Source organism: Bombus bifarius, unplaced genomic scaffold (genome assembly GCF_011952205.1).
Source record: "Bombus bifarius isolate JDL3187 unplaced genomic scaffold, Bbif_JDL3187 scf7180000008030, whole genome shotgun sequence".
NCBI classification, from domain to species: domain Eukaryota; kingdom Metazoa; phylum Arthropoda; class Insecta; order Hymenoptera; family Apidae; genus Bombus; species Bombus bifarius.
Window position 1 is genome coordinate 901,792 of NW_022884401.1, and position 26,305 is coordinate 928,096.

Genomic DNA, 26,305 nt, shown 5'->3' on the forward strand with positions numbered 1-26,305 from the left:
TGATATGGAAAGTACATTTTAATATTCACGTCAATTTCATGTTGGGTATTTGTATCAGATTATAATAATATTGATGGTATGTGTACAAACTATTACAAATATATACTATCACCATACATACATTTGATTCCATATAAAAACTGATCTTCTCTAATAGTATCGTACTCTAATAATCTTTGTTTGAAGGAGTACAAGAAACATTGTCCCTCTTTTCATTTCCCTCCTTATAATTTTTATGTTTCACTTTAACACCAATCATTGTATGAGCATATTCAGATGATTTATAAATAATTGTTTAATATAAAAAGTCATATATGATCAAAAATATTAAGCAATTATTTACGCGCTTGTGAAATAACAAATATTTATAAAGAATAAAAAATTGAGTGATTGAAAAAATTATACATCACTGAATGGTATGAGGATAATGTGTTGATTATTACGCATTACTATTGTGTAACGAATTAATTAATTATGCTAGTAATAAATATTGATCATTTAAGAAGGTATCGATGATTATGAGATAATAAGTAAAGAAAAACTTGAATTAATGACAAATATTATATAAAACTATGCTTGTATATGATATTATTTCCTGAATAAAGTAGTCGTTTGCCTTGTATTTGTGTAATGTATCTTTAGAAAATTAAGAAACAGAAAATAAAATTTATGTATAATTTGAACTGCGAATAATGTATAACATTCTTAATATTTTGTAAGTTGTATTATTAAATAATTTAATATTCAATTTTAATATAACTTTTAAATATTAAGCGAATATACGATTATAATTAATTAAGATCAATTATTATACTTAAAACTAAATACTTAACATTAATTTATGTTAAGGAATTTTGTAACTTAAAAACAAAATTATAATCATAGTACGTTTTATGGAATACCAATGTTTATTTCGGTAGCCACGCCTAAACTTCTCCCTTATTAAGGGTACCCCTCCTTATTCCTAACACAGATATACAATATTCCTATGTACCGTAACATTTCCTGTACAGTCGGTGCAATATCTTTGTTTCATATTCAATGAATCTATAATAGAAGTGTTTAATTCTGTTAAATATAATATTGTTTGTTTATTCAATGCATGCAGATAATAGGAAAGTGATGTCAATTAAAACAGGAAATTTTAAGTTCAAATAACCTATTATTCATCTTATTCATGATATATGTGCGTATATTTCGGGTATCTTGCCTTCTGTCACAATACGGCGCCTGTTAACTTGAAATTCAGTTTCTGATCCTTCTCGATAATATTTAAAGACAGCACGCAACGATATTAACGTCTTCTTACCGTCAGATCGAATTAATACGAAAAAATGTCTAGTGAAAGCGTAAAAACGGTGGGTATAATATAATTGAAACGTAAACTTTTTTTTATATTTTTGCATACTTTTTTATTATGAAAAAGAAGTTGTTTGTATTATTTACTAAATCTGAAATTTTTTACGAAATATGCATTTGAAATACGATTTTGATTTGTCAACTTCTACCTTGTTTTTGATAGTTTGCTAGTCTTGAAACACCTGGATATGTGGGATTTGCAAATTTACCTAATCAAGTCCATAGAAAATCAGTAAAAAAAGGATTTGAATTTACATTGATGGTTGTTGGAGAATCTGGTCTTGGAAAATCTACATTAGTAAATAGTTTGTTCCTTACTGATTTATATCCAGAACGTATAATTCCTGATGCCATAGGTAAATTAATCTTTGTTTATATATTTTCAACTATATATATGTCTCACATATATTATAGTCAATATATTAATATAATCTAAACAGAGAAAACTAATCAAACTGTTAAACTTGATGCTTCAACTGTGGAGATTGAGGAAAGAGGTGTCAAACTTAGATTAACTGTTGTTGACACCCCAGGTTATGGAGATGCAATTGATAATACAGATAGTTTTAGAGCTATCATACAATATATAGATGATCAATTTGAAAGATTTTTACGTGATGAAAGTGGTTTAAATAGAAGGAATATAGTAGATAATAGAATACACTGTTGTTTTTATTTTATTTCTCCATTCGGACATGGGTAAGATATATTAATTACATGCTTTTTTTATTGCTTTATAAAATATCGATGCCTTTATATATCTTTTTATCTTTACCAGACTAAAACCTTTGGATATAGAATTTATGAAACAACTTCATAATAAAGTTAATATTGTGCCAGTGATTGCAAAAGCTGATGTACTTACAAAAAAAGAAGTACTGCGTTTAAAAAAACGAGTTATGGAAGAAATTGAAGGTAGTGGTATAAAGATTTATCCTTTACCAGATTGTGATAGCGATGAAGATGAAGATTACAAAGAACAAGTTAGACAACTAAAAGAAGCAGTTCCATTTGCTGTATGTGGAGCAAATACCTTATTAGAAGTAAAAGGACGAAAAGTACGTGGACGATTGTATCCATGGGGTGTAGTAGAAGTTGAAAATCCAGATCATTGTGATTTTATAAAACTAAGGACAATGTTAATGTATGTGGTATTTATTTAAAAGGATATATATAAGTGTTGAAGGAAATTTTCATTATTTATTGTTTTTTTATATTTATAGCACACATATGCAAGATTTACAAGAAGTAACTCAAGAGGTACATTATGAAAATTATCGCAGTGAAAGACTAGCAAAAGGAGCTCCTGTACCACCTCGGAGACAAACGTAAATATGATGTTATAATTATAAGAAAATATTTGGACCATACTTTTTAATTCAATCCTTTTACTAATAGGATTGCAGAATCTGAAAGAAGCAATTCTGTATCTGAGAAGGATCGTATTTTACAAGAAAAAGAAGCTGAATTACGACGAATGCAGGAGCTAGTGGCTGTAATGCAGGCGCAAATGCAACAACAACAACCTTAATTATATATGCTTTCTGCACAAATGTGTGAAGAAAAATTAATTCTTCGCCATTACAGGTGCCAAAAAGTTGTATTAAATGATTAATTAATTAATTAATTAATGCTATTCAAGACAATTTAAACATAAATTTACAATTTTCAAGAATTTATTTTTGACAATCTTAATCAAGAAATATACGTTTTTTATTGAATATTTTTGATTCAGAAAACTATGGGTAATTAACTAGACATAAAATCGAACGTGTTAACAAAATCGACAAGTAAAGTAAATTCAAAGTACAGAAAGCTAATTATAGATAAAGTAACTATAATTTCATAATTACACAACACAGAATGCGTAATAAGTGCCTTGCATATTTTTCTTTAATAAAACAACTTATAATTTTAATTATTAAAATACAAATATCAAAAATAGTATATAATCCTTTTATAAAATAAAGCTATTATAAAACAATTTGTACTTCTTGAAATAACGAATGTAATACAGCTAATATTCGGTAAAATATCATATAGTATTGATATATTATAATACATAAAGATAAGCAGACGTAGTCTTTTTAAGTAATATAGAAAATATAGAAAATCACATTTTAAAACAGGTAAAGAAGATTCATGAGGTACAATGTGAATTTAATAATAAAGAAGTAATATTTGTTGTATAGATAAATATATATAATGACATTTTATGAAGATTGATATTTTACACAATTGACAAAAATATTAGTAAAGGTATACAATTTGCATATCGTCCAACATTCTATGTATATTTTTTTATATAACAAATTTTTAAGACTGCCAATATTAAATTGTCAATAATCATTCAATATATGCAAACACTACAGCATTTACTTTTTGCCGTGATAAACAGTGTTAAATATAAAATGTAGATTTACATGTTTACATACATATTCGCAATATGTAAAGTATTATGTTCAAATAACATCAATTTTATTTTTAATTAATAATATATACTAGTAGCCATTTAATTCATTTTATAATTTGTATCTTAAAAAAGATCAATTAATACATTATGTTGAAAAGCGGAGATTTGTAAGAATGTAGGTACAATGAATACTGACGTATTATGTGAATTTACTTAATTTTTTTAACTATTGTACTTATGTGTATGCATTTTTATACTAAGAATGTTCTTGTGCTTTTTATATGTATTGTACAGGCATATTCGAAGTGTTTTATACTTTTTTTATAGAAATATATATCTACTGTAACTTATAACATTGTTTAATATTTATGCATATAGTAGGTTGCCACTGTTAAAAATGCTGCACCACTTGCTGCTCCAAATAAACCTGCTTTCGCACCAGCTAAAACACAAGATTAAATTCAAGTATAAATATATAAAGTTATATTTAAATTTAACATAAAATAGTACCTCTTAGACCTATTATTCCACCTGCTAAACCACCAGCACATGCCTCAATCTTCAAATTAGATTTTCCTGTATACTAAAGGGAATTGTAAAATATTATGATAAATAGATAAATGTAAATTAACCTACAACTTTATATTAAATTTAAAGAATTATTACCGATTCTATCGCACATCCAATTGCTGCACATGCAAAACCAAATACAGCAAAACTTTTTGCATGACTTAGTGTTGTAGTTTTCATTTCTATAAAAACTTCACGAACAGTTTGCTGTTTTTCAATGCTTGCCATACTTGGAAATAAACTAAATGTGAATAAACCCATTGCAGCTCCTATGCCATATCCTACGAATCTAATTTTTTTTTAATTATACTGATATAAATAATAGTTACTTTATAGTATACAATATAAATATACCTATAACAGAAGAAATAATACTTTTCCCGATGCAACTGTCCATTACTTCTTGAAGATCAGTTTTAAGTTGTACAGGTCCCACAGTTCTTGGAATTATAATATTTTCTCTAAACCTTTCTTTAGTACCAATAAGATAAAGCGCTATGTTATCCAAATTCATGTCATTTCCCATTCTGTTTTCACTTATTTCTAATGACTGTGATGATGATTTGGATGAATTGATATTAAACAAATTTTTCTCCATATTTCTTACTTCTTATAACAGATAGATTAGGAAATGTCCCAATTGTTTTGAATTCAATTCTATATCTTTAAACTGCAAAATAATTCTATATTTATGCGACCTATAATAAAAAACTTTATATAAATATAATCAAAATAGAAATATATTAATACAATTCAATCAAAATATTAATATGTTTCTTACCTTAACCTCTATTTGAAAGAACTTAGAAAGTTCTTTTTAAATTATGTATTAAAATGTATTAAAAGATAATTTTTATATTTTCAAAATATTAATTATTATTGCTGTTTAACTATATATAACAATATTACATTTAGAATAATAAATATAACAGAAATTTTTTGTAACGATAAATACACCAGCTTGCTGCTTGGTACATATATATACACATAAAAATTTCTAAGTATGTATATACACATATTACCTAAAAGTGTTAATTCTAAAAAATATGTACTTTGGAAGAAATTTATACACATTATAAATCTGCATAGGTATATAAATTTGAAATAATTATTACATTTTTACATATTAAGCGTAAAAACTTATTTGAGAAATAAAATTGCAAATAATATTTATCGCAATTATAAAAATTTAGATTTTACTAAAAATTCATCATTATACAATAATTACTATCATTATACAATAATTAGATTCTAAATCTATACATTTTTTATTAATGTGATATTTTACTTTATTATTTAAACACCATTAATATGTGCATGTTTCAATATTTAGAATGGCGCCAATGTCTAATATTTAATAGGTTATCATATACGTGACAGCTAAATTCTTAATGTTAAATGGTGAAATTATTAATTTCTTACACTAAGTAATTTTAAAATAATTGTTTGATTATTCGATTAAGTAAACTAAATGATATATTGAAGTCATGGAAGAAAAAACTCAAATGGAGGAAGATAATGATGATGGTAAAAGATTTTATTTACAAAAATTTGTTGAAATTATAGAAAAAAATCAAAACTTAAAAATATACAATTTCAGAAAATAATGTTGCTGTTAAAAATACAATTCCACTAATAAAAGATTTATTTCATGTACATGGAAAAGTTGGAGAAGGAACTTTCAGTTCTGTGTACTTAGCTACTTTAAAACTATCTGATGGCTCTAAAAAATTTGCATTGAAACATTTAGTTCCTACTAGACATCCTGAAAAAATTGAACGAGAATTACAATGTATGCAACAGATAGGGTAATTGATATTTTAAGCTTGATTGAAATGCAAACAATATGTATATAAATATATATTTGTAATTTCTTTTTCAGAGGAAAAGATTATGTAGTTGGATTAGAATTATGTTTACGAAATTTTGAAACAGTAATATTTGTAATGCCATATATGAGGCATGATAAATTTTCGGTAAAATACTTGACTTCTTATATCTCAATTAATCTTAATTTCATAATATTATAAATAAGAGTTTAATAATCTTAAAATTTAATAATATTAAATAGGAATATGTACAAGATATGACTGTAAAGGAAACAAAAGATTATATGATTGCGTTATTAACTGCATTAAGAAGGGTTCATAAATTTAATATTATACATAGAGATGTCAAACCCAGTAATTTTTTATATGATAGATGCAACAAAAGGTATAACAACATAAATTATATTCATATGAATATATTATCTTAATTTTGTATTTCTTAATAGATACTTGTTAGTTGATTTTGGATTAGCACAAGAATATATAGCAGAGAAAAAATCTAACAATCTTAAATTACTTAATTCTGAAACACAAGTTGTTAAAAGGAAAAGAACGGATGAAGTAATGTATCAATTATTTACAATTGTAGAAGAATTTTCTTTAAAAAACGTATGTTGTTACTCTCTAATATTTTTACAGAACAGTTTAAATCTTTCTCTCGATAGAAGAAGGAAAGGTACAGAAGAGAAGTGTTACTGCTTTGGTAAAGCAAAAGTTTGTTCATTATGTATATCAAGACCAGAACAGACAGCCCCAAGAGCTGGTACACCAGGTTTCCGTGCTCCGGAAGTTTTACTAAAGCATCCTTCACAAACACCAGCAATTGATATTTGGGCAAGTGGAGTAATGATGCTCTGTATTCTTAGTGGTACTCAACCATTTTTTCTTTCACCAGATGATTGTACAGCTTTAGCAGAAATAACAACTATATTTGGATCAAATAAAATGCAACAGTGTGCACGCAAATTAGGTTTGAAAAAAATCATTTTTTTAAATACAATTTATATTGTAGTCTTTTACTTTCTTTGGTTTGTTCTAATTTATCATTTTGCTTACTTTATATATTTTAAACCTTTCTTTGACAATTCAGGAAAAAAAGTTATCTTTAGTGAAGATATACCAGGGGTTGATATTGTATCTTTATGTCAGAAATTACAAAAAAGAAATAAAGGTTTATTAAATAATAAAGATCATAACACATGTGAAAAGGTATCTTCTATAATTTAACATTTATTCATAAATATAATTAAGAATTTAAGTATAACATTTTTGTTTTTAAATAATATGTAATGTGATGTACTAAAGATTTTATGTTAAAAAGTATTTATATTTTAAGGTATCATTGGACACTCAGTTTCCAAAAGAAGCTTATCATCTTCTACTAAGGTTATTGGATTTAGATTATAAAACACGTCTTACTGCAGATCAAGCTTTAAATCATCCATTTTTTAAATTATAGTGTATATTTTCATCTTAAAAATTTTTGAATCTATTTTTGGCAGATGTAAAACAGTATATTATAAGTCAGTCAATATCATAAGAATAGCTAAATAATACTACATTTAATGTTATACTGAAAATATTGCACACTATGAAACTTGTACATATACATAAATGTATACAAATATATAGTATATTATTATTTATATTAAATTAAATAATTTGGATTTTTAGGCATTAAATAAATAGTTTTATATTTTTTATATAATTATATTATATGTATAATATTAGAATATTAATAAATGCAATATTTTTACAATTTAACTATGTCTAAAAATACTTACGTATTACTTAAATATTTTATTGTGTTGTTTGCTATGAAAGATGAAATTGATAATCTTTCTTTAGGCACTTTGCGGTATTATGATAAATATTCATTATTAGATATTCTTTACACACCAAAATTAAGTTAAGTGCATACTGTATATATTTATTCAATATTTTCCAAATTATTTGTATTTTGCGGTACTTGTTCTTCATTTTCACTCTTCCTAATAAGTTTCCATTCTGCGGCAGCTTCTAATGCTTTAGCTGCTAATTCTTTAATTTTTTTGTTTTCCACTGTGTCACTCTTTGTCAAAGCCATTAAAATTTCCATTACATCAGTTTCAATCATTCTACTTGCTACATCTTTTGTACTTTTCATCATATTTAAAACTATTATAATCCCCCTATGTTGTAAATCAGAATTTGGATTAGCAAGTAAATAATGTAGTGATTCTAACCAATCCTTTGAATCAAATATTTTTATGCAAGACTTTATGCTAACTGATGTTAACATTGCTAAGGCCCCTGCTGCCGCCATGCTTGTATCTACATCTTCATCTTCACAAAGAATGACTAGATATTTAACTCTATCGTTTTCTTGTTCATAATACTTAATAGTGTCTTCACACATCATTAAATTATTTATAACCTGCGTGGATGCACGTTTTAACATTTCATGATCTTCATACATATAAGCTTCAACTTTTTGGAAGCCTCCTTCTTTTAAAATTCGTTTTCGAATACTATCATTAACACCAGCTAAGTTGCATAAGGCCATTAAAGCTTCAAAGTTTTCAAGTGCAGAGCATTCTGGATTTAAAAGATTTAAAAATGGTCGAACTACCTCCATTATTCTTTGTCCAGGAAATGCAACTTCTGGATTTATTGTAATTCCTAATCGCGCGAGAGCTTGTGATGCTTGTTTTTTTCCTTTATCTGTGCCATCTAGAGCTAATGGTAAAAGTGCTTTTCCTCCACCTTGTTGAACAACAATTCCTCGTACATCCGGTTGACTACAAATTGCATTAAATACACGTGCTATTAGTTCTTTGCTATTTTGGCTTTCTGTTTTAGAAAGTGCGACTAATGCATATGTTACACCGGCGTTAGCTAATGCAATTACTCTTTTATTTACAAAATCTATATCATCTAACTCATGTTCTTCTGGTATATGATGTTTTGCAAATTTCGCTAATTCAATCATTTCTGGTATAAGTTCTTGTTTATCATATGCATTACATAAATTCACTAATGTAGTAACGACGCCATAAATTACAGACTGATCTCCAGTTTTGGCCAGTTCTATCATTGCTTGAACTGCTTGCACATCTTCAATTAATTTTTCTTTGACTTCAGCATCAAAAGTAAGATATGATAATCCTTCCACTGCCCATTTTCTCATATCTTTTTGTTTTTTAGGATTAATTAAAAACCTTCTACAAGCTTCAGCCAATTTTTTCGTTGCTCCATCAGCAAATGGTCTTATTGTAGCATCTGTACCACCTGAACTACCTAATTTACACAATCCTACTAAAGCACGTACTCTAATAGAATCATCTTTAGATTGGTACAACTTCTTTAATATATTCACGCCTTGATTGATAATTGTGGTAGCTTTGTCTTTTTTGGATGCAGCGGCAATAATACATTCGCAAGCAACTTTTTGTTGTAATAGATCTTCTGTTCCTGCCATAACAAGTATCATTTCTAAAATACCTCCCTTAGCAATTATTGTATTTCCAACATCTAGTGGACCAAGCAATAAAGTTGTTATTGCAACTACAACACGAACCTGTTTAAAAGAATAATATGACATGAATAAATATGTTATATATTTATATTTTTCATAATATAGCTTTCACCAAAGATTAAACAAATATATTATTTACCTTAGATTCTATATCTGGTGTTAGTAGTTTATCTTTTATATATTCATCAATAGCATTTCTAAATTTTTCCTTTGCTGCATCATAATACATATTTTCATAAATTCTTGCCAAGCACACACTTGTTATAGTTCTAGTAGATGATGTAATGTGCATTGAGGATTCATATTTATATTCTTCAAGCTCACTAGCTACTTCCATTAAACGTTTTAAACCATGAAGTTCAACTAATCGTTCTGCCCAATTTAATGTAGTATAGTGGATGTTACGCATAATAAGTTCTATAATTGCATCTCTAGCTAGTCCAGAAATTGTTCTGCTTGTTACACTGTACAGTAAACAAGATAAAATAGTATCTATCTCCTTGTTGTATTTATCACACAATTCTTTGTTTGGTTTTGAATCTGGTTTGTTAGTCATTCCACTATATGTGTTTAGTATTGTCTGCAAACATAATTTCAAAAAGATATTAAAATGAACATACATTTTAACATTGAAAATAACAATTTTTCATATTTATTAAATTTACTAACCTGTAAGCAATATTGAGCAGCATTTACTCTTTCTGCAATTATACTGTTGATCATCTCTAAACACCAAGGTATACCAATTTGCTTTATAATAGTTTCAGTTCTATTAATGTTATCTTTACATAATTCTGCAATAATTCGAACACCAATTGTTATTATTTCCTCACTTTTCTCAAGTTTAAGCATCTTTATTATTTTAGAGATTACTCCATCATTAAACATTATTTCTGCTCCTGCTCTTTCCCGAGCAAGAACAAGTAAATTGTTCATTGCTGTTTCTCGTTTTTCACTATCTCCTTTTATTTCGAAAGCTATATCTATCATTTGTGATACCTTTAAAAGAACATATTCATGTACTGCTTTGTGTATTATAGAAAAAGATATTTTTATAGTTTCAACTATGCAAAAGTTTTAAAATACACTTTGTAATTGATCTATCATGTTATATAATGAATGCTAATATACAAACCTTTACACTAACACGAGAATTTTGTCTATATCTTTCTTGGACAATTTCATGTAACTTTGCAGCAATAGGTTGAATTGCTTTATTGCCAGGATCTGCAGAAATAATGTATCTTGCATCACGATATGCTTCTTCGTATCTTTCCAATGCTTCTAATGCTTGACATCGACGAAACAATGCTTTTGGATCATTTGGAGATATTTTAAGAGCTTCATCACAATCTTCAATTGCTTTATTATATTCTTCTTGTTTTAAATATGTAGCAGCACGATTCTTATAATATATAGCTTTCTCTGAATTATCTTCATTTGTAAGTTTCAATGCATTTGTATAACAACTTAAAGCTTCTGACCAATTTCCTTTATTGAATTCCACATTGCCCTCCTCCTTCCATTCATGTGCAGTCAAATTTGTTGTTTTTGTCATGTTGTTTAACTAAACGTTTTTTAATAAAAAAAATTAATTATACATTGCTTCAGAAAAATGTCCATGTTATAAAACAGTTTAACATAACAATTATTTAAATAAATTATAGTATATTATTTACATAGCATACGTTTAAATTTTAAATAAATAATACTTAATGCACAATTGCTATGTCAAGAAGAAATTATGAATAATACCGATACACATATATGTAAAACACTATAATACGTACCAAGAACTAAATATTATATGATTTTCTTTGAAATATTAGAAATTTAAATGTTAAAAGTTTGGTTGCCGATATCTCTTTTGAAAGTCTAATGCAATACTGAGACTGGCACTGCTTCTGCATCGTATTAAAAAGGGAACAGATCTATCCAGACGTCACTAGACTATTGCATGTTTATTTTAAACTGTGTTCGTCCCACAATCGAATAAAAATAAAACTGCCGGGTTAAAATAATTTTCAAACCCGTTAGTAATGTTATCATGCTACCTACATCTTTGCTATATTAATTGAATTTTCTTTTTACAAAAATGAAAAATTATATCTATATAAAACATGTTTAAATGTATTAAATCATCAATGTTTGTTTATAATACTTCATATTTTCTATTTAAATTGAAATACAAATACGTGTAGCATGTATGTACAAATATATATAAATATGTTTGTGCGCTTATAAATATTGGCGCGTTTTTTAAATACGCTAGACACTAGCACTTAATATTATGAAAGCATTGATACATTCACTAGATATATGAAATTGTTTATGTAGAAATTGAAAAGTATAATTTTAGACTTTTATATAACAATTAGAGAACATCATTAACATTATTACCACTAGCTATCTATTTATCGGTTATAATCCTAGATTTTATATTTAGGATTGAAGACTAACTTAGGTTTAAAATCTAAGACAATTGATTATATTCAAAAACTATAATGTGTGGATGGAGAAATACACACATACACACGGAGAGAGATAGAGAAAGAAAAAGAACATCATTATTTAAATAAAGAAAATATACATTTATTGAAAAAAGTATTTTATTTATTTTACCTTCGTCATTACATTACATTCTCCACATCGCAATTGTATTGCAGCGATATACGATGATTTTTAATTCTTGTTTCTAATTTCTTCATTATGATGTATGGGTTTATAATTTTCCATTAGATACTTTTTCATTTGTGAATTAAGATTACTATTAATTTGGAAGTTATGAGCGGAATTTTAAATTTAATTTTATATTATATCATTAATGATAACATTAGTTGTAATAGAAGTGCTCATGCAGGAAAAAATATACACATACACATAATTAAGCAACTTTGATGTAATAATTGAACTAATTTATAATATTACCGCAATAATTTCCTATGTTATTATTACTAGACAAATTTCTTTATTAAATAAAATTCAGAATCACGATGTATGTCCAACTACTCGCGATTAAATCTGATAAAAATTGGCAATTGATTGAGCTAAAATATAATACAAATTATTTGAACAATCACCATACATTTAATCCATTTTAGTTGTCGCAAAAATTTTTATGACAAGAAACATATTTAAAAAAGATCGTACTGTACCTCTCTAAATTATTAAAAATCGATTAAAAATATACATATACTTGATTTTTATTACAAAAATATACTCAATCCTGTTTAAATTTCTTGCATTAAATAAAAACATAATAGTGTATTATCTTACCGAATATTTCGAAATAAATTTAATTCCAATATTGCATAAGTGTTATATTGATTTAATAAGAAATTCGATATTCTAATGTACATCGATATTTATGGCATGTATAGGAATTATTTTATATGAGCTAAGTAATATGTACCAATGTGTTCTATTGTATTTTAGATATTAAACATTGTAATAGCACTTACATACTATACATGTTATTTTATTTATGAACCTACTTAATAACATTTGTGACTATTAAATATTTCGTGATAATAGTTATACACATATGTCTAAATTTTGTAAACATTTTTATATGAAACATACTTAAACACTGTAAAAAGAATTTTGGATATATATTTATGAATAACTTCGCTTGTAATTTTATACTGTATAACTTATAGTAAATCAAAATAAAAATTCGTTATACTTATTAATATCTAAAATATAAAGCTATTACAATTTTATTAATTTATGAAAATAAGATTGAAAACTGCAATAGAAAATTTATCTCTTTTATACAAAGCTTAGTTATATAGGTAATATACACTGTGTTCTACTTTTTCCATTTTATAATAGAAATTATATTTTATAAATTGCACAAGTAAATCTTATATGAAAATATATTTATTTTTAATCACAAGAATTTCCGCGACGAACCTTGGACTAGCAATGAATGGTGATAAGTAATTAAGAATAATCTAGAAAATTTGTAACCAGAGTCCACTTAGAACCGTGTAAAATCATATTAAGATAGACTACTTACATTATCATTGATTAATAAAAAAGGTAGTACGAATGATGATAATTGAAATGTTGCGAGGTTATGATAGAAACAGAAATTTCGTTATTAACAAAATATGGTGATAGAAAAGATGAGTTCTTTTTATTTTAGTAGACTATTATTATTGAATGTTTCAGCTGCCCCTAGCTTCTGTTGAAGATGCTTCTTCACCACGTTGTATTTTTAACCATTCAACAAATTCATCAAGCATTACTGGCCCTGTAAAAAATGCATGCACTAAATGTAAAGTATGCACATAATTAAAATATATTTGTCAGTGACATTATGCGATTACGCACATGCTCCATCTAAATCATAATTAGCTAAATCATGATTGATTGTACGAGAAAATTCTAAAATGTTGCACCACTGATCTTTATTGATCACTTTGTACTTCGATTGATCTAGGAACTGAGCGAATTGTGTAAACAATGGCCAATGTTTTCCCAAAAGTAATTGTAACATAACTCTTGCTGTTTCCATATCCATACTTCTTTGATCTTTGTCCTAAAATATGGTGTATAATACATACACATGTCTGCAAAAGTTTTAATACATACAAAATATAATGCTTACTCTAGCAAAATCATAAGCATATCTGTATATTCCCTTAAATGTATGTGGATCATTTAATTGATTCCTTAGGTACTCAAGTTTCTGTTGTATTTTACTAATAGAATCACACTGTAAGTCCGAAAGACCTTTTAACCATTCGCTTAGTGTAAAGAAACCCATTTGTCGGGCATTCATTTTGTATGCAAGAACAAGCATTACTACATTTTCAGGTTCTACACCAATATCCTCACAAAACTTTTCCATCCCTTCAGGCCCAAGAGTATCTGAATCATCAGGTGTTGTATATTCTCTAAACCATGTGATACAACGTTTTTGGGAAAAAGATGAAGCAGTTGGAACATCTTCTGTTTTTGAATAACGTCTTGCACTGGAAGGAAGTAACATGTTTATTGTATTTAACATAAAAGGATCCAACAATGTGACACAGTTATAAAGTTTAACTTCAAATCGTTATTGGTTTATATATATGTCGGAGAGGACATTAGAATTAGGGTTAGGGGCGTGAAACGAATCTTCGTTTGGGTTACACGTTGTCGTTGTGCAATAGAGAAGACATTGACTAGTGCAAATACGATTATTATAGAGCCGGACAAGTAACCGTGGTAGTTAGGCACTCGAGAAACTAATGACAATGATCCTAGGTTCAATAACGAATCCGCGGTCGACGGGATGACAGATGAACGTACTCACAAAATCTAAGTCGGATGCGTGATAATCACTGGTCGTAAAGGGGTACTCCTTTCATCAGTGAGATCGCGAACGAGAATGCCTTTCCCGTCCCGATGATGCCACAGAGGAAAACTATAATGGGGTGTGTCTAAGGATACGAGATCATCGGATTCGTCGAGAAAAGCCTTCGTTCAGAAAGTAAGGGAAATTGACGTTGCTGCTAATTGGTCAATCTCCATATCGGTGGTTAGAAAAAGATGCTAGCCGCCCTCGAGGGAAAGTTGCTAGTGGGAGACCGCGCTCGTTGAAAAATATGTCTCCCCTATCTTCCCGTAGTTGGGACAAAGACTGTTTGTCTGTTTGAAGGACTTTAGTTAACTAAACCTTAAGATTTATAACGGGCCCTCGGGCTAGCCGAACACGTACTGCGGAGACGCATCGACATCTGGCAATCATCTTACTCGAAGAATAGGGTCTGCGTGTGACGAGCCACGGGACAGAAACCGTTGGAATGTTTACTGTCGCGTGTCGCCACGAATATTTCCTTTAAGGAGAGCTATAGAATTACTCCATACCTTTGCTAGGCAAATCCCGTGACCGCGGCTACGTTCGGCGACTGACTGTCGCCTCGAGCCCAAGCTCATTATCACAACTCTCGAACAATTACAATCGGATTGAATAACTACAATTGTTCAATTACAGACTCCGGTGTTCTTTCATCTCCGACATATATAACATAAGTTTAAATTTGTTGTAACACAATTTACCTAGATGTATGTCTAAGTCTTTTTGAAGGATGCCTCGATATACCCTCTTCATGAGCACTAGGTGACATTTCAATAGGCGTATGATGATTTGTGCTAGAGGGCGCTCTACGCTTGCTGCGTGGCATCCCTCTTTTAACTAAAAAAAAATAATTTAATGTTTACATGAATTACCATAAAATATATTAGCTAATTGATATATTTATTTACTTATTATACACAGTCCTTACCTATTAATTAATATGTAATAACTAGTATATTAAAATTCCTAATATAATGTATATGTATATAATTCTCAAAAGTAAATATATTATTAATGAAATTCTTAATAACATATTAATAATTTATAAATATTTTCAACTGACATTAATTACAATAGACTGTTATATCTAATTTATATAAATTTTGATTTTTTAATTCAGTAACTAAATATGTAATATATATATTTATAAAGATACTCTCAATTTTCCTTCATTATGAGAATAAAAAATATGAATTGACAAAACAACAATAAGTCAATATCAAAAGAGGCATATAACTAATTTGTCTATATATTGAAATAGTATAAAAAGAAGTAGTATAAATAAATTACTTACCACGCAGCAACAATGTAAGTAATATAAAAGATTAAGAAGATTTAAAGGATCCGTAATATAGCTGGTTTATACTGGCTAAACTGACATTTCCTTTCAGTCTTAAAAGATCGAGTTTGAGGTTAGGTTCGGCAATTAATTGCAGTATATCGTAATTTTCAATGTTTTTTACTTTAGCTTTAACCGCTTTGTACATGTGATGTTGCAAATAAATACCTAAGAGTTATTAATATATATTTTCAGACACACTAATCTTGAATTATGTTTTTAATGTAGAAAAAGAAGTATCCAGTTAAATAGTTACAGAGCTTATATATGCAAATTATTTTCTGCTGCGACATGAGTCGTATCGTAATACCAAATGCTTGCAGAAAGATGAATCAATGATTATCACATTATAATGAAATATATAAATGTATAATAAATTGAAAAGACCCTCCCTACCTTGTTGAATGAACCACTAGAACAATTGTACCAGAAATGTATTTCTCAGAGTCAAAAGTCAACATCAATATAAAACTTGCTTTGTAGTTTAGTCTATAAAAATAATATCAAACATAGTGCCAGCGTCATCAAATATTTAAGTAATTTATTAATTTGGATATTTTGTACTACCTAAACGCTGTACGGTTAAATAAAATTTTTTGCAGCTCAGCTTTATTTCATTTTATTGCCGTTTTGAGACAGCATGCCTTTTCGCAGGGATACCAAATGCAGAATTTACTTCCCACTAGCATGAATAATTATGGAATAAAAATGAATATTGATGTTTCATCATTAATTTGTATTATTTTAATATTAGCAAGGCTTAGTATAGAAAACTTAAAAATGTAAAAATTTAAGTGATACGGTGTGATACCATAAACTAACAATTTAAAAAAAACATACACAATTTATAAAATATTAATACACTATTTAAGTACATTTGCCATTTTTATGTTAAGATTGATCTTTTATTTATAAATTAAGAATAAAAATAACATGTATACAAATCAAACCAGAAGTGAACAACAGGATAAGGGCATTATTCAATATATATTTTTGTAGCACAGTTTAGGTTCACAAATAATGTTATCACTTTGATGTTTTCAACGTTACCGATTCAGCAATAGTCAAGTAGCAGTACCGACCGTTAAATAAACAGAGATCTTGTTATTGACAGTCAAGGTACAGGGGGCGTAAAAATCTCCGTGATTTTTTTCACGATCGGTATTTCAGAACGTGAGACAGAAAAGTCCAAATCCCAAATTATGAATGTGAATGTTGTTGATTTGAAATTCGAAATTATACATTTGTATAAATAATTACATTATAAATTTTATTATCATCGATAGTAGTTACATATGTTTTGTTAATTCTTCCTGTCTAATTGACGAATTGAAAAAGTAATTAACAGCTGACTCTTTATTTATGCTACATTATAATAGAAGATTAAATAAAATTTATGTTAATACAATATTTTTGAGAGACAAATATGGCTACTATTGATGCAGAAATTAATAAGGAGAAGAATAATTTCTTAGCTGCATATCACATCCTAAAATTTTCAAAAAATGATAAAGATGATACAGAAGTTGTAGACATTGAACGTAGATGTTTTGCTATGAAATATTTAACAGCAAAACAATGGTAAGTTGTATAATTTTTTCCTCTATTCAGATATAAGTAATTTATGCAATATATCAAATACGTACATAAATTATTTCATTTAGTGAATCAGAAGATGTAGCAGCTTGTCTACTTCAAAGAAGTTTGGAAGATTATCAAAACTTAATGGAAAATAGAGATGGGATAAATAATTATTGGAAACAATGTAAGTTACAAATACCAAAGATCAGTAGTAATCCACAGAAATGGAAGTCGGGTTTATGCGATATAAATATGGCATTAAATTTTGTGAAATCTTTACCTTGCCAAGATAATAATACCATGCCATGTCATACAAGATTATTTAATGACAGACACGTGGAGAATATTATTAATATATGGAAAAATAAAGAAACTGAATCAAGAAATAGAAAGATAAGTACTCAAGCAAAACCAAATCTTAGTCAGAGTTCAAATGCAAGTAGTAAAAAAGAAGTTGAAAATAACATGCAATGTGAAATTGATAAATCGTTATTTTCATCCAATAGCTCTACAGATGAAAGTATTAGCACACAAATGAGTTATAGTAAACAATCTAAGACATATTCTGTCAATCAAGAAAATCAAATTTATGCGCGACAAAGGCCTGTCAAGTTTGAATCTAGATCAAACTTTAAATTTACAAGAGAAGATTCATTTAAAGCATCTAAAAATAATCAGGACCAATCGAATTACCACAGAAATAATATGAAATTAAAAACACAAGTTTCTGTTCAGCATAATGAAGAAGATCCTAACACTGTTAAATCTAAAATGAGTTTTTTCAAAACTGCTAGAGATGAACTAAATGTGCAGCAAATGAAAGCTAATAAGCCAATGCAAAAAAAGACTCTAGGAGGGAAGGGATCTGTTAATTCTAAATTTGTTTGTCCATTTAAAAGGGAAAAAGAGAAAACTCAGGAAAACACGTACAATAATGAAAGTGACACAATGGAAGATGAGAGATTAAAAAATGTAGAATCAAAAATGGTTGAACTAATCAAGAATGAAATAATGGATTCAAAGACAACTATTTGTTGGGATGATATAGCTGGTTTAGAATACGCGAAAAAGATTATAAAGGAAGTAGTTGTGTATCCTATGTTGAGACCTGATATTTTCACTGGTTTACGTCGACCACCTAAAGGAATTTTATTATTTGGTCCACCAGGAACAGGGAAAACACTTATAGGAAAATGTATAGCATCGCAAAGCAAATCAACGTTTTTTTCAATATCTGCAAGCTCTTTAACTTCAAAATGGATAGGTGAAGGAGAAAAAATGGTCAGAGCGTTATTCGCTGTTGCTAAGGTTTATCAGCCATCAGTGATTTTTGTTGATGAAATAGATTCGCTGCTCACTCAAAGATCTGAAACTGAGCACGAAAGTTCTAGGAGATTAAAAACTGAATTTTTGGTGCAATTAGATGGAGCTACAACTGCAGATGAAGATCGCATTTTAATTGTAGGAGCAACAAATAGACCACACGAACTAGACGAGGCAGCACGTAGACGACTGGTTAAAAGATTGTATGTTCCTTTACCTGAATTCCAAGCTCGTAAACAGATCATAAATAATCTATTAATAACTGTTCCACATAATCTTACTGAAGAAGATATAAATAATGTAGCTGGACAGACAAAAGGATATTCCGGAGCCGATATGTCGAATTTATGTAAAGAAGCTAGCATGGGACCAATTAGAAGTATTCCACTTAGTCAATTAGAGAATATTAGAAAAGAAGATGTCAGACAAGTAACAGTCGATGATTTCAAGGAAGCACTGGTACATGTACGTCCTAGTGTATCAGAATCAAGTCTAATAACTTACGTTGAATGGGATGCTATATATGGAACTGGAACAGCACAGAATTATAAAGCATAACACATACTTTTACCATTTTTATACTAGTATTACAGTGTATTTTTGTACAGTACAAATTTTTATAATAAAAATATTTTTGAGCTATAGTGAACAACTTCTTAATAATTACAATCAAAAACTCAAATTTATTATTATATTATAAACAAAACTTAATTTATAAAAAATTTTACATTAGTCTTATAATTACATTTTGGTTTGCTTAAAGAGTATATTACATAAACTTAACAATATAGAACTTTTTGTGGTAACCAATAATTAAATATTCCTCAATATTAACCATTATATTTAATGAAATAACAGTTGAGGAGTCAGGACACAATTTGTTTGAATTAATAGCATTAAAATCAATTGCTCCAAAATCGTTTATATAATATATATGAACATTTCCTGCACAGAAGTAATTACTTAATACAATTGTAAATAATCTTATATTAAATAGAAAGATTACCTGAGTCCAATCCCAAAATGAGTACATGCGCATATATTAAAATTGCAGTAGGTGTTCCATGTAAAATAGGAAATAAATTATACATCTTCCATTCTTTTCCTTGTACCAAAAAACCCACATATCCATATTCTATAATAATTGCATTATTGAAATATTTTATTAATTTTATATGACTATTTTATATATCTATTTAGTGTATATAATTTCTTACCTGCAATACAGGCAATTATATTTGGTTTAAATACATAATAACGACGAATTCTTATATTTAGTGGTTGAACACGTGTATAAGAGTTGACATGTATAAGTGTATAATCCTTTTGATTTGCATTCAAAGTCAAATCTACACAGCACCCTCCTTTTGTATATAAAAGTACCTAAGTCACAATTTAATTTAAATAATAAATCAAGAAATTATAATTTCTTTATATAGTTACTCCATTATTATTACTTTATTATTGTCTGCACCAATAGCAATAATATTATCTGAATCAAGTTCATACACAGTTTTTGGTATTGATCCCACAATACTTATTATATTATGCATGGCGATATAGCAATAACTGTAACTTGTACTATTAAATATTTAATATTTAGTAATGATCACATTGATTGTTTTGATTATAGTTGTTTTGATTATAGTGTGTCCTTTAAATCATACCAAATTAACTTTCCATGGGTTCTATCAATTGGCTTCAATGTACTCACATCCCAAAAGCATATGTGATTATTTATAGAACTAGATATACAAATAATACTTGTTCCTATAAAATATAAATAATTAATTAGAAGCCTTCTTATCAGATTTTTGTTTAGTAAAATTTATAAATACCATCTCTGAGAAGCTTTACACTTTCTATATATTCCATATGATCAACTATATGTTTGCTTGTACGTAAATTAGGTATATTGTAAAAATAAACGAATCCTGCAGATGTCCCCATTGCTAATAGATTTCCTAGAAAAAACATTTGTTATGAATACTAAATACAATTTTGTATCTTTAATGTATTACCTGAAGTATCTATACAAGTAATATATTCTGAATGATGGTCTTTTAATGGCTTAATACATTTACTTTGTGCATTACATTTTTTCATGTTTTTGCATTTAATCCATAATTTGTACATAGCTACCCAAAATTTAACATCATGTTTCTCATAAAAATTAGTATATTTCTTTGGACTCAATGTTTCGCATAAAGTGGTCCAAAAATGTTCAGGAATTTTATCTTTGCACAATTTATGCCACAGGGTACTTTGCTATAACGAATAAGTCAGAAAAATAATTGGGAGATTAAATACGAATATGTATTAATAATAATGTATTATGTGAGTATACATACTCATTCTGTTAAAAGCACACAAGCTTTGTAGTAAAAATTATAATTATTTACCTGCAATACTTTATCGATAATTTCCTTCCAACATTTACAAATTATTTTCAAATTTATAAGTGTTAGTGGATCGACGTACAAAAATATATGTTCCCATATATCGGGAGGGAAAATCATTGTCGTATTATAAATCAAACAAATTAAACGTAACTAAATGAAAAATGTTCAAGATTTTCAGCTATCACATATGTATTTCCTGTTAGCTGCTTGCTACGTTCTATGCTATAAATGTATGTAAAGTTTTTATCGATTGTTATCGACTTTCATCGCAATGTTGTTGCGTGTTGCGTTCGAAACAATTTTGAAAATTCCTGAAATTTCCATTCATAATTGCGTTGATGATTATGAAAGTGGAGTAAGTTTTATATTCTTTTTTTCAAGATATTTAGATATCTAGACTTTTACATTTGGGTAAAAGTACTTTCTCATGATAAAACAAAATATTTCACGACAAATTCTTAATTTTATAGTACACATTCTTTTTTAGATAAAATTTTTAATTAATTACAAGATTTTTAACTGCTGAACAAATTCACGACAATATTTTATGTTACTGTAACATAAATCGATGTAATATGTACTAAATGATAAATGAGATTTTTTAATTTTCTACTCAGTAACTTTCATAATCACCGGCGCAAAATTTGTCCGATGAGTGACTCCATTTATGTTACTAAATTTAATAATTGTTGAAGAAGTATGATTAAATCTATTTGAGAGCTTTTACATAAAATGCTTAATGTTTATAAGAAGAATCATTTTATTTCATCATATGTCAAGAACTACATAGAAGTTATAGAATTTATAGGGTAGGTCGAAGTTCCGTTGTATGTTACATATCGGAGAAAGTGTTCCAGTTTCAGTGCAAGATTCATCAAGAGGATAAAAAAAGCTTAAAAAGGTCAAGAGCATTTGATGTTGAGTCGAATCAATAAATATTAAATTATAGTTTAAAGAGGACCATCTACGCCAAAAAGTTTGTATTGGCTAGGAACGTGATGTGACATAGAAAATATTGATTTGACATTAAGCCAGAGCTTTTACCAGGTTCTGCACGTGTACGGATGAGTGGAATCTCTAACCTTGAAAATTTTAAACAATCTCGTCTCTATAAGAATAACTGTAGCAAATTTACTTCATTCATTATATAATTAATTGCAAAATGACAGATCAAGGTATATATAATATTTTGTCATTTATATACTTATATATAATACAAATTAAGAATAAACATTTATAGCTAGCAATCACATATTACATTTTGATTATTTGGAAAATTTTTGATATTGTATATCTAATATAATAATAATTTAAAAAATTTTATAAATATTTTAAAATTTATTCAGTAATTTTCTGAATTACCAAACTGTTGCATTTTTCTATTGATATTAAATTTTAATATTATTGATAACACTTAATATTATTGTTGATTGTTTTTAATGTTTTTCATTCCTTAGCTATTTCTTCAAAAGATAATTATGAATATGAAATGGATGGAACAAGTGATGATGATAGCGGAGATGATTGGGAAGAAGTGACAGAAGATTTTGAATCTATACCGTGCCTTTTTTGTAATGAAGTTGCCAATAACTTTTCTATAGCACTAGAGCATCTAATAGCTTCACATAGATTTGATTTAAAAAACTTTATAATCAAACATTCTTTAGATACATATTCCTATATTAAATTGATTAATTTTATTAGACATAAAAATGTTTTACCTGATCAGCTAAATGCATTGAACATAAAAACATGGGAAAGTGAGGAATACTTAAGACCTGTTATAGAAGATGACCCTTGGTTAATGTTTGGTAAGTATGAATACAATTAAATTCATTACAAATTAGTGTTTCTTAAATTATATTTGATTTTTCTTTATTATTTCTGCACACAAAGATATTGAAGATTTAGAAGAAAAGACAACGAAGCCTATTGCATATACTGTGAATTCAGAAAATGGGTGTGTCACATTATCTGAGGCACATTTTGCCGAATTACAAAGAACAATACAAACACTTAGAGCACAATTGGAACAACGTGAATCAGCATGTCTTTTGGCAATACAGGTATTCACACAAAAAACTTAATGTCTATATACAAAATAAAACAGATATTAAAACATTCAATTCTAGCAAATAGATGAAATGGCAGAAAAAGCACAAAAATTGATCTTAGATGGTGATTTAGATGAAAACAATACTCTCAGCTCTTCTGGTAATTCTAATTGTAATGTTGATAAGGGTTACTTTAATATTTACAGCCATTTTGCTATACACCATGAGATGTTAACAGTATGTATATGTATATTTTTTTAATAATGAGTATGATTCTTTAATAATGAGTACAAGTATTTTTACAGGACAAAGTACGAACTGAAAGTTATAGAGATGCATTCTTAACAAATGCTAACAGATTTGGTAATTGTGTGATATTAGATGTTGGTTGTGGAACTGGAATTCTGTCTATGTTTGCAGCAAAAACTGGATGCCGCAAAGTAATTAGTGTTGATCAATCAAATGTAATATATCATGCAATCGATATAGTGAGGTAAATAGAATATAATAAGTAGCACTTTCAATATTTGGTTTTTCTTATCTAACATGATCTTTTTTAATATATCATAGAGAAAATAATTTAAGCGACATTATCACTTTAAAAAAAGGTCGGCTGGAAGACATTAATCTCGATGAAGATAAAGTAGATGCGATTGTGTCTGAGTGGATGGGATATTTCCTTCTATTCGAGGGTATGTTAGATACAGTGATATATGCGAGAGATAACTATTTGACTCCTGGTGGAATACTTCTTCCTAATAGATGCACACTCAGTATTGTGGGAAGTGGAGATACTAGTATGTATCTTTGAAATAATAGAATTATATAATATTTTTAAATTTACTCTTTCTATTTTATTATTTTTATCTTATCAATTTTTGTAGGGAGATATGTCGAACTCATTGATTATTGGTCGAACGTGTATGGTTTTAAAATGAGCTGTATGAAAGCGGAGGTTTTACGCGAACCGAGTATAGAGATTTGTAACGCCGACGAATTAATAACTAGCACCGTTGAGATACAAGCATTCGATTTATACAAAGTAACGAAAGATTGCGTAAATTTTTCATCGCCTTTCGAATTTAAAGTAAAAAAGACTGGATCGTTAACTGCGATTGTTGGCTATTTTGATATCTTCTTTGACTTGGACAATCCAATTTATTTTAGTACGGGACCTTATTCGCCTCCAACACATTGGAAGCAAACAGTATTTTCATTGAACGAACCTATTAGCATTACCGAAGGTAAGTTAAATAAAAGTTGAAATAAAAATTATTGATTGTCAAATACAAGAAAATAAATATAAGAATTTTTTATAGGGGAAATTTTACGTGGTAAATTAGTCTGTCGTAGACATGTTAGAGATATTCGAGGACTCATGGTTACAATTCATATTAAGAATACTAGCCAGGTTTATTACTTAGAATAATCTAATGATATTCGCTTTGAAGTCTACTTAATAGACGTAAGTGCCAAAAAGGAAAAAAAAAGAAAAAGAAAAAACAAATAACATAGGGTCCATAACAGCTTGCTGGCTATAAAATTGTTGATGACTATCATTAACAATTAAATAATAGATGAAATATGGTTTAAAAAGCGTAGGAAAAATCGTTCAGTATCCGTATTTTTTATAGGATTGTGATTTACATTTTGAGTCCCTGTAAAACTGTAGAAATCATATAATCTCGTATAGATCGAAAGGTTTGACTCCTGCAATGATGAAGATAGATATAATCTATCTATCAATCTATCAATCTATATATATAAGATTTTTTTACTTTATTATATACTTTTTTTTTAATATATATAACCAAAGATTATACGTTGATTGTTTCCGTAAATTATCTTACATAATCACAACGCACATGCTTTCTACAGGATATCGTCGCAATTAATGCGAACTTTACGGTAGAGATTATTTACGATTCGTGCCTTTTTGATAGTCGATAAACTTAAACATTTATAATTGACCATAAAGTTAACATTTTGGAAGGTTAAGTAGTTCCGAGAAAAACGATATGATAGCGTTTCATTTTACAGTTCTGTCGAATTATGTAAAAAATTTTACGATGGTGTTAAAAAAGATATTTAAGTACATACCCGGTTGCACAAATATTCTATTGATTCAAATAATGATAGTTCCAAATTTTTTAAATATTTCTTAATGATCATTTTAAATAATAATATTTTGTATTTGAAAAATGCATTTTAAAAAAAATGATCAAATTTAATTAGTGCAGTCGGGATTATTTTACGCTTTTATTACACAAACAACGATTTCGAGTTCGCTCGAGTTAAATTTAATCCAAGAATCCTATAAATAACTTCAACAAATGAATTAAAAAGGGGATATGCATCATTTTTACCAGCATATCTTCTTCCGCCACGATACTATGTATCTTGAATTTCAATATTTCATACTTGTTAATGACTAATCGAATCGTCCAGAATTTATTTAAAAATACAAATATTTTTGTCAGCTTTCTTGCATGTGCTATTGTAGAATAAGTATCCACATTTAATAATTAACCGTTAATGAAACGAAAATGAATTAACACCAATTATAAA

At 27.9% G+C, this 26,305-nt stretch overlaps 8 protein-coding genes across 17 annotated transcripts; 4 read left to right on the forward strand and 4 right to left on the reverse strand.

Moving 5' to 3' along the window:
• Window positions 1-937: 937 nt before the first annotated feature.
• On the forward strand, window positions 938-3,236 carry LOC117207405 (septin-1). Its single transcript, XM_033447589.1, has 6 exons — window positions 938-1,358; window positions 1,523-1,715; window positions 1,800-2,058; window positions 2,138-2,503; window positions 2,583-2,687; window positions 2,758-3,236. Exons 1-6 carry the CDS (start codon window positions 1,335-1,337, stop codon window positions 2,888-2,890), a joined length of 1,080 nt encoding a protein of 359 aa, XP_033303480.1. The 5' UTR covers window positions 938-1,334; the 3' UTR covers window positions 2,891-3,236.
• Window positions 3,237-3,634: 398 nt separating this feature from the next.
• LOC117207406 (mitochondrial import inner membrane translocase subunit Tim22) lies at window positions 3,635-5,338 on the reverse strand. The gene is made up of 5 exons (XM_033447591.1): window positions 5,124-5,338; window positions 4,697-5,040; window positions 4,439-4,623; window positions 4,283-4,355; window positions 3,635-4,214 (listed from the first exon to the last, which is right to left on the reverse strand). The coding sequence occupies exons 2-5, from the start codon at window positions 4,938-4,940 to the stop codon at window positions 4,132-4,134; spliced, it is 585 nt and encodes a 194-aa protein (XP_033303482.1). The 5' UTR covers window positions 4,941-5,040; window positions 5,124-5,338; the 3' UTR covers window positions 3,635-4,131.
• Window position 5,339: 1 nt separating this feature from the next.
• LOC117207403 (cell division cycle 7-related protein kinase-like) lies at window positions 5,340-7,798 on the forward strand. 3 transcript variants are annotated; one of them, XM_033447586.1, is made up of 9 exons: window positions 5,340-5,431; window positions 5,676-5,869; window positions 5,943-6,150; window positions 6,225-6,318; window positions 6,414-6,556; window positions 6,618-6,732; window positions 6,811-7,141; window positions 7,262-7,380; window positions 7,508-7,630. In XM_033447586.1, exons 2-9 carry the CDS (start codon window positions 5,830-5,832, stop codon window positions 7,628-7,630), a joined length of 1,173 nt encoding a protein of 390 aa, XP_033303477.1. In that variant the 5' UTR covers window positions 5,340-5,431; window positions 5,676-5,829. The 3 variants fall into 3 exon arrangements, with proteins under 3 accessions (XP_033303477.1, XP_033303479.1, XP_033303478.1); XM_033447588.1 differs by lacking the exon at window positions 7,262-7,380 and having other exon boundaries at window positions 5,342-5,431; window positions 7,508-7,798; XM_033447587.1 differs by lacking the exon at window positions 5,340-5,431 and having other exon boundaries at window positions 5,830-5,869; window positions 7,508-7,798.
• Window positions 7,382-11,771, reverse strand: LOC117207402 (protein unc-45 homolog B). Of its 3 annotated transcripts, XR_004487507.1 has the most exons (6): window positions 11,479-11,771; window positions 10,824-11,266; window positions 10,358-10,687; window positions 9,828-10,268; window positions 7,956-9,730; window positions 7,382-7,660 (listed from the first exon to the last, which is right to left on the reverse strand). XR_004487507.1 is itself a non-coding variant. In XM_033447585.1 (5 exons), the coding sequence occupies exons 2-5, from the start codon at window positions 11,244-11,246 to the stop codon at window positions 8,102-8,104; spliced, it is 2,823 nt and encodes a 940-aa protein (XP_033303476.1). In that variant the 5' UTR covers window positions 11,247-11,255; window positions 11,479-11,771; the 3' UTR covers window positions 7,883-8,101. The 3 variants fall into 3 exon arrangements, 2 of the variants coding, with proteins under 2 accessions (XP_033303476.1, XP_033303475.1); XM_033447585.1 differs by lacking the exon at window positions 7,382-7,660 and having other exon boundaries at window positions 7,883-9,730; window positions 10,824-11,255; XM_033447584.1 differs by lacking the exon at window positions 7,382-7,660 and having other exon boundaries at window positions 7,883-9,730.
• Window positions 11,772-12,279: 508 nt separating this feature from the next.
• Window positions 12,280-17,108, reverse strand: LOC117207472 (DCN1-like protein 5). Of its 4 annotated transcripts, XM_033447770.1 has the most exons (8): window positions 16,945-17,108; window positions 16,774-16,866; window positions 16,634-16,693; window positions 16,333-16,545; window positions 15,740-15,875; window positions 14,304-14,670; window positions 14,027-14,234; window positions 12,280-13,946 (listed from the first exon to the last, which is right to left on the reverse strand). In XM_033447770.1, exons 5-8 carry the CDS (start codon window positions 15,862-15,864, stop codon window positions 13,861-13,863), a joined length of 786 nt encoding a protein of 261 aa, XP_033303661.1. In that variant the 5' UTR covers window positions 15,865-15,875; window positions 16,333-16,545; window positions 16,634-16,693; window positions 16,774-16,866; window positions 16,945-17,108; the 3' UTR covers window positions 12,280-13,860. The 4 variants fall into 4 exon arrangements, with proteins under 4 accessions (XP_033303661.1, XP_033303657.1, XP_033303659.1 ...); XM_033447766.1 differs by lacking the exon at window positions 16,634-16,693; XM_033447768.1 differs by having other exon boundaries at window positions 16,634-16,866.
• Window positions 17,109-17,508: 400 nt separating this feature from the next.
• On the forward strand, window positions 17,509-20,305 carry LOC117207468 (fidgetin-like protein 1). Of its 2 annotated transcripts, none has more exons than XM_033447759.1 (2): window positions 17,509-17,958; window positions 18,042-20,305. In XM_033447759.1, exons 1-2 carry the CDS (start codon window positions 17,804-17,806, stop codon window positions 19,837-19,839), a joined length of 1,953 nt encoding a protein of 650 aa, XP_033303650.1. In that variant the 5' UTR covers window positions 17,509-17,803; the 3' UTR covers window positions 19,840-20,305. The 2 variants fall into 2 exon arrangements, with proteins under 2 accessions (XP_033303650.1, XP_033303651.1); XM_033447760.1 differs by having other exon boundaries at window positions 17,846-17,958; window positions 18,050-20,305.
• On the reverse strand, window positions 19,928-22,037 carry LOC117207470. The gene is made up of 8 exons (XM_033447763.1): window positions 21,684-22,037; window positions 21,303-21,549; window positions 21,120-21,245; window positions 20,949-21,051; window positions 20,739-20,862; window positions 20,499-20,664; window positions 20,288-20,416; window positions 19,928-20,226 (listed from the first exon to the last, which is right to left on the reverse strand). The coding sequence occupies exons 1-8, from the start codon at window positions 21,798-21,800 to the stop codon at window positions 20,051-20,053; spliced, it is 1,188 nt and encodes a 395-aa protein (XP_033303654.1). The 5' UTR covers window positions 21,801-22,037; the 3' UTR covers window positions 19,928-20,050.
• A 219-nt stretch (window positions 22,038-22,256) lies between these two features.
• On the forward strand, window positions 22,257-25,227 carry LOC117207469 (protein arginine N-methyltransferase 3). Of its 2 annotated transcripts, XM_033447762.1 has the most exons (9): window positions 22,257-22,659; window positions 22,731-22,858; window positions 23,141-23,494; window positions 23,580-23,749; window positions 23,816-23,974; window positions 24,043-24,230; window positions 24,308-24,534; window positions 24,622-24,981; window positions 25,057-25,227. In XM_033447762.1, the coding sequence occupies exons 2-9, from the start codon at window positions 22,846-22,848 to the stop codon at window positions 25,164-25,166; spliced, it is 1,581 nt and encodes a 526-aa protein (XP_033303653.1). In that variant the 5' UTR covers window positions 22,257-22,659; window positions 22,731-22,845; the 3' UTR covers window positions 25,167-25,227. The 2 variants fall into 2 exon arrangements, with proteins under 2 accessions (XP_033303653.1, XP_033303652.1); XM_033447761.1 differs by having other exon boundaries at window positions 22,257-22,858.
• Window positions 25,228-26,305: the final 1,078 nt, after the last annotated feature.

Bases quoted from the DNA above. Each gene is read 5' to 3' on its own strand.
- LOC117207405 (XM_033447589.1), top strand. From the start codon at position 1,335: ATGTCTAGTGAAAGCGTAAAAACG. The intron at 2,059-2,137 runs GTAAGATATATT...TATCTTTACCAG, and splicing joins ATTTCTCCATTCGGACATGG to ACTAAAACCTTTGGATATAG. The intron at 2,688-2,757 runs GTAAATATGATG...TTTTACTAATAG, and splicing joins GTACCACCTCGGAGACAAAC to GATTGCAGAATCTGAAAGAA.
- LOC117207472 (XM_033447766.1), bottom strand. From the start codon at position 15,864: ATGCCACGCAGCAAGCGTAGAGCGCCCTCTAGCACAAATCATCATACG. The intron at 14,671-15,739 runs GTAAATTGTGTT...ACTTCCTTCCAG, and splicing joins AGACTTAGACATACATCTAG to TGCAAGACGTTATTCAAAAA. The intron at 13,947-14,026 runs GTGCGTAATCGC...CATTTTTTACAG, and splicing joins TTATGATTTAGATGGAGCAT to GGCCAGTAATGCTTGATGAA.
- LOC117207469 (XM_033447761.1), top strand. The intron at 24,231-24,307 runs GTAAATAGAATA...AATATATCATAG, and splicing joins CATGCAATCGATATAGTGAG to AGAAAATAATTTAAGCGACA. The intron at 24,982-25,056 runs GTAAGTTAAATA...AATTTTTTATAG, and splicing joins ACCTATTAGCATTACCGAAG to GGGAAATTTTACGTGGTAAA.
- LOC117207402 (XM_033447585.1), bottom strand. From the start codon at position 11,246: ATGACAAAAACAACAAATTTGACTGCACATGAATGGAAGGAGGAGGGC. The intron at 10,688-10,823 runs GTTTGTATATTA...GTTCTTTTAAAG, and splicing joins ATTCTCGTGTTAGTGTAAAG to GTATCACAAATGATAGATAT. The intron at 9,731-9,827 runs GTAAATAATATA...TCTTTTAAACAG, and splicing joins CACCAGATATAGAATCTAAG to GTTCGTGTTGTAGTTGCAAT.
- LOC117207403 (XM_033447586.1), top strand. From the start codon at position 5,830: ATGGAAGAAAAAACTCAAATGGAGGAAGATAATGATGATG. The intron at 5,870-5,942 runs GTAAAAGATTTT...ATACAATTTCAG, and splicing joins GGAGGAAGATAATGATGATG to AAAATAATGTTGCTGTTAAA. The intron at 7,381-7,507 runs GTATCTTCTATA...TTATATTTTAAG, and splicing joins ATCATAACACATGTGAAAAG to GTATCATTGGACACTCAGTT.
- LOC117207468 (XM_033447759.1), top strand. From the start codon at position 17,804: ATGGCTACTATTGATGCAGAAATTAATAAGGAGAAGAATAATTTCTTA. The intron at 17,959-18,041 runs GTAAGTTGTATA...TATTTCATTTAG, and splicing joins TATTTAACAGCAAAACAATG to TGAATCAGAAGATGTAGCAG.
- LOC117207470 (XM_033447763.1), bottom strand. From the start codon at position 21,800: ATGATTTTCCCTCCCGATATATGGGAACATATATTTTTGTACGTCGAT. The intron at 21,550-21,683 runs GTAAATAATTAT...TATTCGTTATAG, and splicing joins TTATCGATAAAGTATTGCAG to CAAAGTACCCTGTGGCATAA. The intron at 20,665-20,738 runs GTAATAATAATG...ATTGTGACTTAG, and splicing joins TTGGTGCAGACAATAATAAA to GTACTTTTATATACAAAAGG.
- LOC117207406 (XM_033447591.1), bottom strand. From the start codon at position 4,940: ATGGAGAAAAATTTGTTTAATATCAATTCATCCAAATCATCATCACAG. The intron at 4,624-4,696 runs GTATATTTATAT...TTAGATTCGTAG, and splicing joins TATTATTTCTTCTGTTATAG to GATATGGCATAGGAGCTGCA. The intron at 4,215-4,282 runs GTACTATTTTAT...CTTGTGTTTTAG, and splicing joins TGGAATAATAGGTCTAAGAG to CTGGTGCGAAAGCAGGTTTA.